The 12,930-nt window shown below is 47.8% G+C and overlaps 4 protein-coding genes across 4 annotated transcripts; 1 reads left to right on the plus strand and 3 right to left on the minus strand.

The window, feature by feature from the left end:
• Nucleotides 1-1,580: 1,580 nt before the first annotated feature.
• LAJ45_02599 (uncharacterized protein) lies at nucleotides 1,581-2,643 on the plus strand (the record flags this gene model as incomplete). The annotated part of the gene is made up of 3 exons (XM_046112190.1): nucleotides 1,581-1,679; nucleotides 1,736-2,313; nucleotides 2,367-2,643. The coding sequence occupies 3 exons, from the start codon at nucleotides 1,581-1,583 to the stop codon at nucleotides 2,641-2,643; spliced, it is 954 nt and encodes a 317-aa protein (XP_045974316.1).
• Nucleotides 2,644-3,177: 534 nt separating this feature from the next.
• LAJ45_02600 (uncharacterized protein) lies at nucleotides 3,178-4,640 on the minus strand (the record flags this gene model as incomplete). The annotated part of the gene is made up of 2 exons (XM_046112191.1): nucleotides 3,178-4,302; nucleotides 4,371-4,640. 2 exons carry the CDS (start codon nucleotides 4,638-4,640, stop codon nucleotides 3,178-3,180), a joined length of 1,395 nt encoding a protein of 464 aa, XP_045974317.1.
• A 2,406-nt stretch (nucleotides 4,641-7,046) lies between these two features.
• On the minus strand, nucleotides 7,047-9,741 carry LAJ45_02601 (uncharacterized protein; the record flags this gene model as incomplete). Its single annotated transcript, XM_046112192.1, has 4 exons — nucleotides 7,047-8,323; nucleotides 8,393-8,494; nucleotides 8,569-8,606; nucleotides 8,702-9,741. The coding sequence occupies 4 exons, from the start codon at nucleotides 9,739-9,741 to the stop codon at nucleotides 7,047-7,049; spliced, it is 2,457 nt and encodes an 818-aa protein (XP_045974318.1).
• Nucleotides 9,742-11,653: 1,912 nt separating this feature from the next.
• Nucleotides 11,654-12,903, minus strand: LAJ45_02602 (uncharacterized protein; the record flags this gene model as incomplete). The annotated part of the gene is made up of 6 exons (XM_046112193.1): nucleotides 11,654-11,739; nucleotides 11,789-12,161; nucleotides 12,206-12,513; nucleotides 12,580-12,613; nucleotides 12,766-12,800; nucleotides 12,864-12,903. 6 exons carry the CDS (start codon nucleotides 12,901-12,903, stop codon nucleotides 11,654-11,656), a joined length of 876 nt encoding a protein of 291 aa, XP_045974319.1.
• Between the last annotated feature and the right edge of the window lie 27 nt (nucleotides 12,904-12,930).

Raw genomic sequence — 12,930 nt, forward strand, 5'->3', positions numbered from 1 at the left:
GGAGACCTCATAATCATCAGAGCCATTGAGGGGGTTACCGATTAAAGAATAGATTTATTCACTTATCAATTCTTCTATGCTAATGGATCAACAATAGTCGCAGTAGGTTAATCACAGGCACGTACCTAATGAATCAATTAATTAATGAGGAAGGAAAGAAGGGCATGAATCATAAATCATCACTCGACCGTCTTGGTCATGTACGAGAGAGAATCACAGGGTATCACTCGCGGAGACACTCTATTTCTATTTTTATTTTTTTCGTTAATTCATTACTTAGTTGTATTACTCTGTTTCTGTGGCATAATGGGTTGTTGGTAATTTGCTAATGCTACATGTACTTTCTAACATGGCCTTAGATACGTATGGTATAACTCTGACAAAAATATCTCAAGTTCGAAGTTACCATACCTCCCATCTGGAGGGCATGGTACCTTCAGTTACAGCTAGAGTGTATCTTCCGTTTAATACATGCGTGTTCTAAACTGAATTCATGAAATGGCCACTTGTACAAAAACTCAATACACGTCTTCAAAAGTTATTTATTTGCTTCTGCATTACTGCCGCCTTTCTTTTCGCCTTCATCAAATCATTCAGCCTCCTATTTTTAGAATCGTCTGGGATTTGACACTATCAACTAAATATAATCGACAACCAGCGTCATAGAACTACGGAGGTCATGTTTAACCCACCGCCCTATCCACATAAATTATCCGGGAAACGATACTGGGTAGAAATCGATAAAGAGGATGACCTATCTGGGCTTCACCGGGCTTATCTGTCTGGTAAGATTCTAGTCCGTACGAATGCGTTTTCGTCATTAAAAATTGACCTGGCCGCCATCATTTTAGATCCTTCATTCTTTAAGCCAGAGGTGAACAAACAGACAGGACGGTTCGAAACGTGGGGTATCAATCAATTGAAAGCGGGAGAGGCAGGGAATAAAGATGATCCTCCCCAGTATCTCAAGAGGGAGGCCCGAGTTGCCCACCTCTATAAAGATAAGGAAACACCACAAACTCAATTTATTACTTATCTCGCCATGAAAAAGGTAGCTCCAGAAGTACAGCGGTGGGTAATAAGTCATCGGACGACCTAGCCACAATTTTGCCTGCAAACGCGTGTTTTGGTGGCGTTCCGTCTAATGACTTATTACCCATCGCTGTACATGTTATGCTCTTCTGGAGGAAGCTAATCCCATATAGATGAAGGAACTTAAAGAGGCGAGGATTACCCATCAGCGAAACCGACGTGATTATATGTTGGAAATTACTATGCCGGAAATCAAGGACGGTCAAGGAAAGCATTATATCTCGCGTAGTATCAAGGTCTCCGGGGGCTTAAGGTTAAATGTGTTTCAGGATCGAATATTACAAGCGACTATGGGATGGTAATTACTGAACCCTCGTATAAGAGTATTTCAAGCTAAAGTCTGAGGAAGGTCGCGTAATTATCACGGATATCTGTTTACAGACCACAAAGATGGTTCTCTGTTCGGACCTAGGGATTCTAATGTATGTTTTCATTTCTAATTTTCTGTAACTACATAACTGATTTCTTAGCATGTCGATATGGTAAACATGTACAAACATGGTCATGAGTATATTCCGGATGACCTGTTTACTATTGGAGATATCTTGGAAAATTCAAAATCGACTCTTGGCTATCTGTACGATTTGGTAGGTGAAGACAACGCCGCTTGGCTGAGAGACTTGCTGAAAGCTGTAATTTGTAGGGTGATGACTGGGTGCACCACATTGCTGTTGAAGCAATCTTCCCGGAAGCTGACTCTGACGGTTCTTTTGTTTTTCTCGACGGTAAAGGTGCTTGCCCGGCTGAGGATATGGGCGGCGGAGATTGGAAGCACACCCTCGAGGCCCTAGAAAGAGCCCCCGAAGACCGCTTTCTCAACCGTCAGATTGGCGGCGCTCTGAACTATCGGGGTACCGAAGGTACGAAGAGTCCTGACTGGTTCTTTGACCCGCATAGGTTTGATATGGACGAAGCCGCATTACGCGTTAAAGACTCAATATCCTCACGTACATCGATGCCAGCAGGTGCCAAGATTAATGTTCTCCTACCGACAACTGCAGAAGGACATTTCAGAGGAACTGGAGATTGTCGTGGAAACTATCCACGAAAGTCAAGGGCTATCTACACCGAACATACACTCCACGGGTATGTAGGGTATATTATGGAGGTTATCCGTGACGGACCAGAGCCAAGGAACAGCGCTATCTGTGACGAATGTGGGAGGCCAAATACCCTAAAGCGTTGCAAGATATGTAACAGTGCGTGGTATTGTTCAGCAAGGTATGTATAAATTGACCTCTGTGATAAAAAGTGGAGCTAACATCTTCCGATAGATGTCAAAGGAGGCGTTGGCCAAATCATAAGATCCAGTGCAGGCCGCGGAACGAAGCACATATATCATCACTATTGAAAGCGCTTACATTGGGCTCTGATTCTGGGACCTCTGCATCCGTGGTCTCTACGTCCATGGTCTCTGCGTCCCCGGCAGCTGCGGCCACTGCGGCCTCTCTAGGATCTCTGGGATCCATGGCCTCTCTGGACTCTCTGGGCTCTATGGGATCTATGGACCAGATTGATTCATTGGCTTCGAATTCCACATTTGACGAATAAAGCTTGTGAAGTTCATGCGATGATGGAGCTAGAGCAAGAGATATTTGATTGACATGAGGCGCCAATGATTGTAGAAAAATAGGACTGGCATACAGCTAAGTAAACAGATCAATACAGCGTTAACACTAAAGTTAGGCCAATGTCATGACCTACTACGTTACAGTATTCATTTTCAGGTTTTGTTTGAATTGGCCTCTAGCTCTTTTAATGTAGGCTAAAATGAAATAAATGTATTAAGCTCTGTTTATGAAACGCAGAGTGATCAACAAATATTCATTGCTGTCGGGCAATGCCTATTAACGTAAAACATCGAATGTATAAAATTAAATTCAACTATTAAAGCAGATTTAGGTATATACATGTAGATTCAAACAGATTATCTATGTGAAATGAAGATTAATAACGGTGAAAAAGATATAAATAATTTAAACGCCACAAAAGACCAAGCTGTAGTATAAAGCAAAGAAAATATGCGACCAAACTCCCAAAAGCAAAAGCAAAAAGCAATAGAAAACCCGTAAAGCAATCATTAACCTACGCCCTCCCAGCCGCTACCGCCGCGGACACCTTTGTCCACCTCCTCCAGTTGCCCCACAGACCCCACGAAGCCGCAACTGGGAGCATCAGTACTGCGACAGTCAGGTTTACTTTCAACTCATTCGCGGCGCCATTCCCAAAGATCGTCATGAGGATCCCCCAGATGTGGTGACTCGGCAGCAAATACTCAATCCTATAAAAGTTGCTCGCCAGCTCCATAGGCGACAACACAGCCGAAACCTGTGTAATGATAGCCGTGATAACAAAGAACGGCATCCACCGCATTTCCAGCACCGCGCACGTGCCATCAATAACCCAGAAGTTGATAGAGGCATACAGCCATATCGTCAGCCAGCTCAAAAAGTACTGGCCGGCACCCAAGTCCGCGCCGTCCTTCCAGGTATACACCCAGCCGGCCCACGACAGGCCAATCAGGCACGGATACGCGGTTCCGAGGACAGCGCGGATGAGGAGGTTCGACTTGAGCGACCAGTGCGCGTATGCGCCGGCGCCGGCGAGGATGCCGTTTGTGGCCATGACGATGAAGAACTGGCTTAGCGGCGGGAAGACGAACATGACGGTGTTGAGGAGGACGCTGCTGGAGAAGCCGAAGGGGTTGATGTTGGAGACGGTGTAGGAGACTGGTTGCAGGGCTGCGGCGATGCTGGTGGCGCTGGTGTTGGTGTTGGCGGCCAGGGAGGAGATGGTGGCGACGCCGTGGGTGCGCTGGTAGGCTGCGCCTGTTGCGCCGGCGGCGGAGAGGAGGTTGGAGTAGATTAGGGAGATCTCGACGGTGCGGAAGCGGGCTTCGTTGTAGATGATTGTGAGCGCTGATGTCGGGTCGTAGGTTGTGGCGTTTGAGGAGAGGGCGGCGGAGAGGTTGTTTGAAGCGGAGGGGTTTGCGATGATGGCGCCCCAGATGGAGCCGCCGGTACGGACGCGCTTGTAGATGGAGTCGTAGGTCTCATCGGAGCTGGAGTCGTAGGGTGTATTTACGTATGTGGGCTGGCCGTGGGTGCCGCTGAGGAGGGCGGTGGTGGAGAGGAGGGAGGAGCCGATGGGGCCGCCGTCGAGGTCGATGGCGAGGATGTGTAGGCGGTGGGCATGGTCCGCTTGTTTGTACTGTAGGTTTTTTAGGTTAGTGGATTGATCATTTCTGCACGTGGTGGTGGGAGGTTGGTGATGCATACCATCTTCCCCATGATCCAGGAGGTATTTGCCCAGAATAGAACGAGCAGTGTAACGGCAGCGCCAATGAGCTGTTTCAAGGCCAGCGACTTTGGCAGTACGACTGGTGCGGCGGCGGATTGAGGGCCGGCTTCGAGGGTTGCTCCGGCGATCCCGTCGAGGTCTTGCTTCTGGGGCGTTGTTAATGTGACATTATCGCTACTTATACCGGGCCTGTGACTGTTGAGGTCTTGTGTTGATTTCATGCTTTGGAGGGAGATTGTTTCTGCCATTGTAATTGTTACTGCTCAGCCAGGTACTGCTGCTGCTGCTGAATTAATGGCCTTTTGATATCGTAGGGTAGTCGTGAGGCTTAATGATTTGCAGTGGGGTGAGCATGAGGGGGAGTAACGCTGCTATTTGTAGGGTCGCCCTTTTCGGCCGACAGCTGCTAGTGCTTGCTAATTTCCGGTACCATGGAGTTTGGGACCCATCCATCCCATCCATGTCAGGTTGCGTGTGTGTGTGTGTGTGAGCTTCTCGAACCCGCCTGTTACGGCCGTCGGCCGAGACAACCCTGGATATAGTTGTGTGTGTGGTGTGCTTGAATTTATCCACGAGTGCCTCGAGGAAAGCATCGTTTCTTGTGCGAGCAACAGAAACGGTTGGTAGGCACGTAGGTACATACATGTAGATGAGATTAGGCGCCATTTCACAAAAATCCATATCACAAAAGCCCATAAAGGAGCTAGCTGGTAGAGTAGTTGTGATGCTGGATACCATCGACTATTGCTCTTGGAGGCAAGACTTGTTCTAGCTTTCGAGATTGTCAAAATCTGATTTCGAGTATGTAAATATTCATTCCTAAGTTTATGGGTGACATGGGATTCAGGGACTTGCATAGATACATGTACATGTAATGTTTCCCTAATCTCGTACTAATGATGATCGATCGCGAAGGTCAGGTACGGCCCTCTGTTTCCTCGAGAAATCTATCGCTCGAGTTGAAAAAAGTTGCAGACAGCTGCTACACAGCGAAGAGATTATCTAATTCGATCAGAAGTCCAGACCCGATTGGTAAGAAGCAGTTGCGAGAAGTTCGTACTGGTATTCCTATTTTGGTGTGGGTGGCTATTGCGGGCAGTGCCCCTGATTAGTTAGCGTTTTTCAGGGTTTTTCTACCGGCCGTTAAAACTCCGGTTGGGTTTAAGCTTGTTGTGCCGATATCCGTGGCGTCATTGGGCGACTGGGCCGAGTGATGTCTGATGAACATTGTACATACGCTTTTCCGCAAGGTAAGAGGTTTAGACGATTATTCCATCTCGGGGGTTTTGGTTTTCCATAACTCGGAAAATCAAGAACGTTTGACATTTGGAATATCGAAATTTGACCCGGGTCTAAATCCCGGAAGGGTGTTGACTCTCTATTAGATGAAATGTGGCATGTCCTTGCGTTTCGGTGATCTGATTTTTGTCGAGTTTCAGACGGTCGACCCGAAAATTAAGTCCGCCAATTGAAGCGGGCAAAAATAAACCCAATATGTATGTGTATGCACATATACCATATTCGAGGAAAATCATCTATATAGCCTTTTGTCAGTGGTGTCTGGCACATCACAGTTTGTTTTTAGAAGAAACTTGTGCCACGAATCGGTACTGGTTGTTGTCTCTATCGTTCGAAAACTGGAAGTTTTCGAACGACATTTAGAGTAATATAATACTCAAAAGACTACGTGTCCCGAATATATACGGATATCTGCCCTCCTCAATTTCTCAGAAACTCTTAACGAAAACGCCAGCGAGTACTATCAAATGGGCCGTCCTACTTCATTGTCATGACTCACTCATGAAACAACTTCTGGATCTCTATCTGGATATAGCAGGAAATTCTCCCACTACGCGATCTGGGGATCAATACAGTTTTCACAAATTCACCAGCATGCAAACGGGCAAGCACCGGGGCTTTACCCCGGGCACTCTTCGATACAGCCCAAGGTGCAACCCCACACGATCAGATGTCGCCCCATTTTAACCACTGATGCACTACTACTGCAAAACTCAGAGAATATGCACCCCAAATAACTACTCCCACAATGTCCGGTTGGCTTGACATAGTACTGACTCTGCTGCTCGTTAGATTCATGGGCTAGGCTATATCATCGTCACCGTCGTAGCCTTTACTAGCCCTGGCGTTTTATCTCCACCACTTATCGGACAGAGGGGCTGCTTGTGGACTATCTTTTGATATGGGCTAGCGAGTTAAGTAGGAAATCAATTACAACCCAAAAGGAAGATGCTAACGCATGCCGGTATCCTGGTAATCATCCGTACTACTATAGATATAGGCTTACCTATCTCACTCGTTTGCAATATTGCTTCAGGTCGTATGTGTACATGTACAGAGCAACATAAACGTTGGAACAGTGACTCAGATCCCACTCTCGATGCCCCGAAGCATGAGCTGTCTGGGCCCGATTACAAAGTTATCTTGGCACCTGTTTTAAACACCTAGGTACTCTGATCACCGCACCTTCAAAACCGAGTGATATTCCATGCTCAATCTCAACTACGTATTATAAATAAACGGAATGACTACATGTTTTAAACAAAAACCACCAAAAGAACAAATAAAATAACAACTAAAATGCCAATTGTATACTTTTCCTTTCTCAAATTTGCAGCTCACGCACCACCACTGACTCACTTTCTCACAGGCTGATACTGCGCCTTGACGTATGTTTGTGAAATTCTCCGATTTTGGCCCGGAGCCTGGCCCTGGCCCTGTCCCTGACCTTGGCCCTGAGGTTGACCTTGGCCCTGGCCTTGAGGAGGCGGGCCCTGCTGCCCCCACGTTGATGATGCGGACATCCTCCGCGCCGGGTCTTCATGGGGCGATGTAGTACCTGAGGATTGTGTCGACCATGTATTGCTGTGAATCGGGTATCCGGGCTGTGGATAGTGCTGTTGCTGGGGGTTCTGTGGACTTTGCGGGGTCGGCGTGGAGCGTGGTGGTTGTGGGGCTAGGGGGTTATGAGAGAACTGGGGTGCTTGGGTGTTTGGCGGGTATGGAGGATTCTGTGGGTTTTGGGGGTATTGGGGCGCTTGGGATGGAGGCCCCTGGTATGGCGCGTATGATGGCGTACCTGGGTGTGGAATACCTGGGTTTGGCCGCTGCTGGTACTGCTGCTGCTGCTGTTGCTGTTGCTGTTGCTGCTGCTGCTGCTGCTGCTGCTGCTGTTGCTGCTGCTGCTGTTGCTGCTGTTGCTGCTGCTGCTGTTGCTGCTGTTGCTGCTGCTGCTGTTGTGCGCTCATAAAGCCCGCCAACTTAGACACTGCATCATCGGCCCTCTTTACGCTCTCTGCTAGCGCTGCCTTCATGCTTTCGAGCTCTGCACTACGTTTTTTCAGCTCCTCCTGGGTTTTCTCCAGCTCCCCACGACATCCCTTCAATTCCTCCTGGGCACCTTCTAACTCCTCTTTACACTCCTCTAACTCCTCATCCTTCTCCTCGAGCTCTTTCTGGCTTTCTTCCAACTCCCCTTTACCCTCCCACACCTTCTTCCTCCATGCCTCCATCTCCGCCCTCCATCCCTCCTCCTCTGATACTTCATCCCCGGCGCTTTTACTGCCAAACGCCGTCTCCAAAGGACCTCTGTACTTTCCTACAATCCACGCATCGGGGCCCCCCGGCAGCGCCTGCCGCGGAAACCCACTCGCAGGCACGGTCCTTCCTTCATCATCAACGATGACCCTACCAGGCTTTGAAAGAAAGGCAGAAATGCGCGCGTGCTCCGCATCCGGGTTGATCAGCGCATTAAGGAGCAGCCAATGCTCGAAGCCGGCAATGGTCAGTGCGGGAGTGTGGGGTTTCAGGCGTCCGTCGCCAGGCGGCGCAGGGATGAGGAGGTACTCTGTTGAGAGGGCGTTATAAAGAGTTACGAGTGCCTTGGGGGCGCGTTGTGAGCGGGCGAAAAACTCTAGAAGACTTTATATCAGTAACTGCAAGCCTCGGGTTCGTAGGGGTCAAATGGTAAGCTGATACTTACGGGACTCGCGGGAGCTGTAAGAGGGGCTGATTCCATAGTACATGCTCATCTTTGCGGGGAGAGGACGCATGTTGGTGTGGAGTCTATACTGCATTCTTTGTTCTGTGGGCGGTTTTAAATCATGAGTTCTCACGTTGCTGGTAGGCTTATCATATCACACAAAGGGAGATACTAACTATGCAACGTGCAATACCCCTGAACAGGCCTCGCAGTTCTGGCTTGGGCGCAAGTGGCACCTTACCCTGCGATACTAATGTAGCCCAATAGGCGCTACTATCTGGCGCATTTTGGTGCGCAAGAGGGGGGTACGCTTGACTAGGTTTTGTGGCAGCGGCAGGTGGTGGCTTAGTATGCGAGGGAGACGAATTTATGTTATTTGCACCGTGGACTGGGCTTGCACTGTGATTATATGCGGTTTGTTGGTTGGAGGGCGAAGCTGCGTTGTTTGCATGTGCGGGATGTTGGCCCGGATTGTTTGGATTTTGATTGTGCGGACTCTGAGTCTGCCCCATATTCGGATTATTATTGACCTGATTATAGTTGTTCCCTTGTGTTTGTGGCTTCTCCGAGGGCCATGTCTGCGGATGTTGCAATGGTATTTTTTCAGGGCCCGCTCCATTATTGGCTCCCGGGTTATAGATCTTTCCTCCAACCATATATGATTGCTGCGGCTGCTGCGGTTTCTCAGCCCAGGCGGGTGAATAGGCCGGCGGAGACACCACCCCATTGTTGTTATTTTGTGGGTCATTGTATTGCTGTTGAGGCTGCTGTTGCTGGGATTGGGGTTGATATAGTGGCACTTGGTTTTGCTGCTGCTGCGGGAACGATGTTGCAGGCTGAGTATATACTGGCGACACAGGCACTGTTCCTTGTCCGCTATGATAGGTCCCGACTATCTGCGGCTGCGGTTGAGGTTGAGTTTGCAGTTGCGGCTGCGGCGGATTATAAACCTGTTGCTGTGGTACCACCGTTGCACCACCGCCATAGTTCTGCCCCTCGGTAACACCATAAGTTGTCCCCGTAGTCTGTGTCCGCACAGGCGGATAAAACGTGGGACTGGTTGGATTCGACAGACATCCCTCGCCTGTATGGGTGGATTGCTGATAGCTCGGCTTGCTGCTGAAGAAGTTCAACGTCTTCAAGACCCCTCCGCTCTGCTTCGGCGGCGGGGGTGGAGGCGGCGCAAACTGTGGTGCCTGGTACGCGGGCTGGTTCTGAGCGGTTAGGGCCGCTGCGTCGACGGCTGGCGTCGGATGAGCGATAGGCGGAGAGAATGGTGGGGTGGGTGGGATCTGCGTGTTTGCACCCCAGCTGGGAGGGGCACCGGCGTGTGGGTAGGTGTATGCCATCTCTTTCTCTTGGGGGGCGAGGTTTTGGGTTGTATATTTGATCTTTCCCTTCTTCTTCTACCTTTTCTTTTCACTCGGGTCCTGGTGATATATAGGAACAAGAACGAGAACAACAAGAGAGAAAGAGGGGGTGAGTCGCCTTTTTAGAAGTCGCCTTTTTTTCCCTTTCATGCATTTCATTGTTGTTACTGTTACACAGCTTTTTCGCTTGTGCGACGCCGCTCAGCCGCAGATGGGTCCAAAATAAACTATCAGTCTGGGGATCTTACTCTCTGGGGACAGGGGACTCGAAGACTTCGCTGGTGAGAATGCATGCATGCATATGTCTGTCAGGATCAGATGTTCTAGAGGAGCGAGTGATGCCCTATGATGTTGTTCACCTACCTAGCTGCAGTGTTCAAAAACCCTCCAAATCCCCTTAGCAGCTTAACAAGGGGAAGTTCATACTTGTCTCCGCTCCGCGGCATTCGCCGGTGTGGAATCTTTCAAAGCCTCAAGTTTTACATCAACAGCAATGATCCTGGATCCTGTTAATAATCCTAGACATCCATCCTTGACTAACTTCCAAGCCATGTCGCACCCAACAAACCCTAACCCTGCTCTAGCCCATCCTACTCACTGGCTGGCTTAGCCTGGCTACATATGCCAACTTAAGCAATATCATGCTAATTGGAGTTTCAAATCTTTGAGCGTAGGGTTACTAGCGTGCTGGGAATATTATCAGTTTCGTGTTTGAGTCCATTTCCCTAGTGATCAAAGCGTTGTGAACTCAACCTGTTGTTTCCCTCTTAACACATGTCGCCTGGTTTCTTCTGCACATGTTACAGTAGAGCACTCCTATCTCGAAAAGTCACGCTTCTTCAACTCTCAAAACAAATTTCTATATATATCCCACCGTTGTGGCTCCTCAAACCATGCTGCATACATAAAGTACTTAGTGACCCCTGTCCTCTACAAAATCGGCAATCCCTATTCCCGAGCTTTCGCACCTCGCTAAAACTGTTAAGCCTTCTCGCTGTGCATAAGTGGCGTGCAGCAAGCACACAGCCGGTGTTCTTGGGTGACACATGCGCCAAGGCTGGACGGAATGGTTGTAGCACAGGCCATATGGTGTTGATTGGTATGCTGTTGGGTTAAAGGCTCGCACTGCCACTGGTCGACTTTAATTTGGTACTATTTTGAGGGCGATTTTGCAGAGTCGATCGTTTCATCAGAGCGATAAGGATAGCTGGATGTTAAACGTGTGAGGTATAGATATTATACAAGAGTAATAACATTCCCCTCGTGACGCCTCAACACAATAGGAGCTAGTTTTGTATACTATCATCCTTATCGCTAGCTTATTTGAATAACTCAGGCCCATACCCCTCGGACTACCCCCATACTTCCATAAAAGCCACGGTAAACTTGGCATTTGCGCTTTTCATAGGATCTTCCGATGTATATCCATCCATGGTTAAAAGCGCCATATGATTGGCAGGATTTATTAATAATCCGAATGTGTACCAGTTAATAATGTCTCTTGCTGGCTTGCTTTGATATAGGGATTTCTAGAACGGTATTAAGCCCCAGAAGGCCTCTCAAAGTTCCACGGTCCTCTCATAACAAGGGCCCTGTGTACCGTTCGATTTAGATATTCGGAAAAACGATTCAATAATCTTTGGGACCGAGACCATGAAGGGATGGCGATAATAGATTTCCCAATCTAAAATTGCAACAATTCTGGTTGGTGTGTCCTTGGATAAAAGGATGTTTTGTGGCCCCAAATTAGAATGCATTATGACTTGTGGCACGGCTTCGATAGTATGTGAAATCTTCATCCCGCGTTCAATAAAGTCTTTTATTCGAGGGAGATACGCCGTCTTATATTCCTTGAGCGTACTTAAATTTGAAGCCTCTAAGCTTCTCAGGTTCATTTGTATCCATTCTCGCAAATACTCAACAACCGATGAAAAATTACCACCCATGCCAAAATTACTATAAGGATAGTTAGAATACCTGGGTAAATCAGCGGTGAAATTGTTTTTCGGAAACTGCACAGAATCACCGAGTCGGGGTTCCATGTCCCATATAGCGCCGTAGGCTCTTCCAAGTGCTTTGAGGATCCGAACCTTTTCTTTAAAAGGGAGTTTAGGATAGTGTATGCTCCCTAATATTCCGGGAACCATTTTGTATATCTGAATGCATTGGCCCTGCTTAGACCTCCTCGTACTAGTATAGGTTTCAAGGACTGGAAAGACATCCGAATATTCGGCCCTAAGGAATTTCATAAAAGGGGCTGTTGATTCGATGTAGCCGTGGCTTCTGGTTTGTACCACGTATTTTTCATCGAAATGATCCTCTATTCTGATCTTGTAGGACTGATTGAGCGATCCATTCAGGATAGGCCAGGACCTACTTATGATCCCAATACCCGCATCCTTTATATGTTAGCCATGTCCTTATTTCCGATTGTAATCCGTACAATCGATTTTAACCATCCGGCCTCGCGATCAAGAAGATACAGAACACGTCTCATGGTCAATGCACGAGAGTGGATCTGGTATGTCACCATGATGGCAACCTCATTGATTGAAGGATCATCTTTGTATAAGGTGTAGGTAACGTGAAGATCGCGTCGAGCGCAGAAAGAACCATCCGCTTCGTATTTCGTAACTTTCTGGTACAAGAACTCATAGTTATCACGGTTCGTTGGATCACTGTTCGACTTTGGGTCACGGTTCGATGTAGGGTACGTTGTGTTTTTCGAGGAATTTAATGTCAATCTTATCACTAAGTCCGAGATAGCAATATTAGCTTGCGGCCTGACATAGAGCTTCCTGGTGGAGGATAATCTACCTTCCGGGTATTTTTTATGCCTGATGATGCCATACTTTCAGGTACGTTTATAAGACGTAATGATGGATGCCTTTGTATGGGCGATGTGATTGAGACTCGAGGGATATAAGGTAAAGTCGCATCGTCGAAGAAGATTGAAGCCTTGATTAGAGAAAAAAAGTAGAAATCGTGGAAACTTGAACATACCAGCGTGCCAAAACCTGGGCTTAACATATATATAACTACATGATATATATGTCAATTAATTATAGGATCAAGCGTTGGGAAAGTATCAGGATACTAGCCAGGTAAGAGTACGGAAATTGCCACATATATACGTATCATCTGGCCGGGGAAATCTGCTGAGCTTCT

Source organism: Morchella importuna (assembly GCF_003444635.1).
Source record: "Morchella importuna strain M04M26 chromosome Unknown Morimp01GS005, whole genome shotgun sequence".
NCBI lineage: Eukaryota > Fungi > Ascomycota > Pezizomycetes > Pezizales > Morchellaceae > Morchella > Morchella importuna.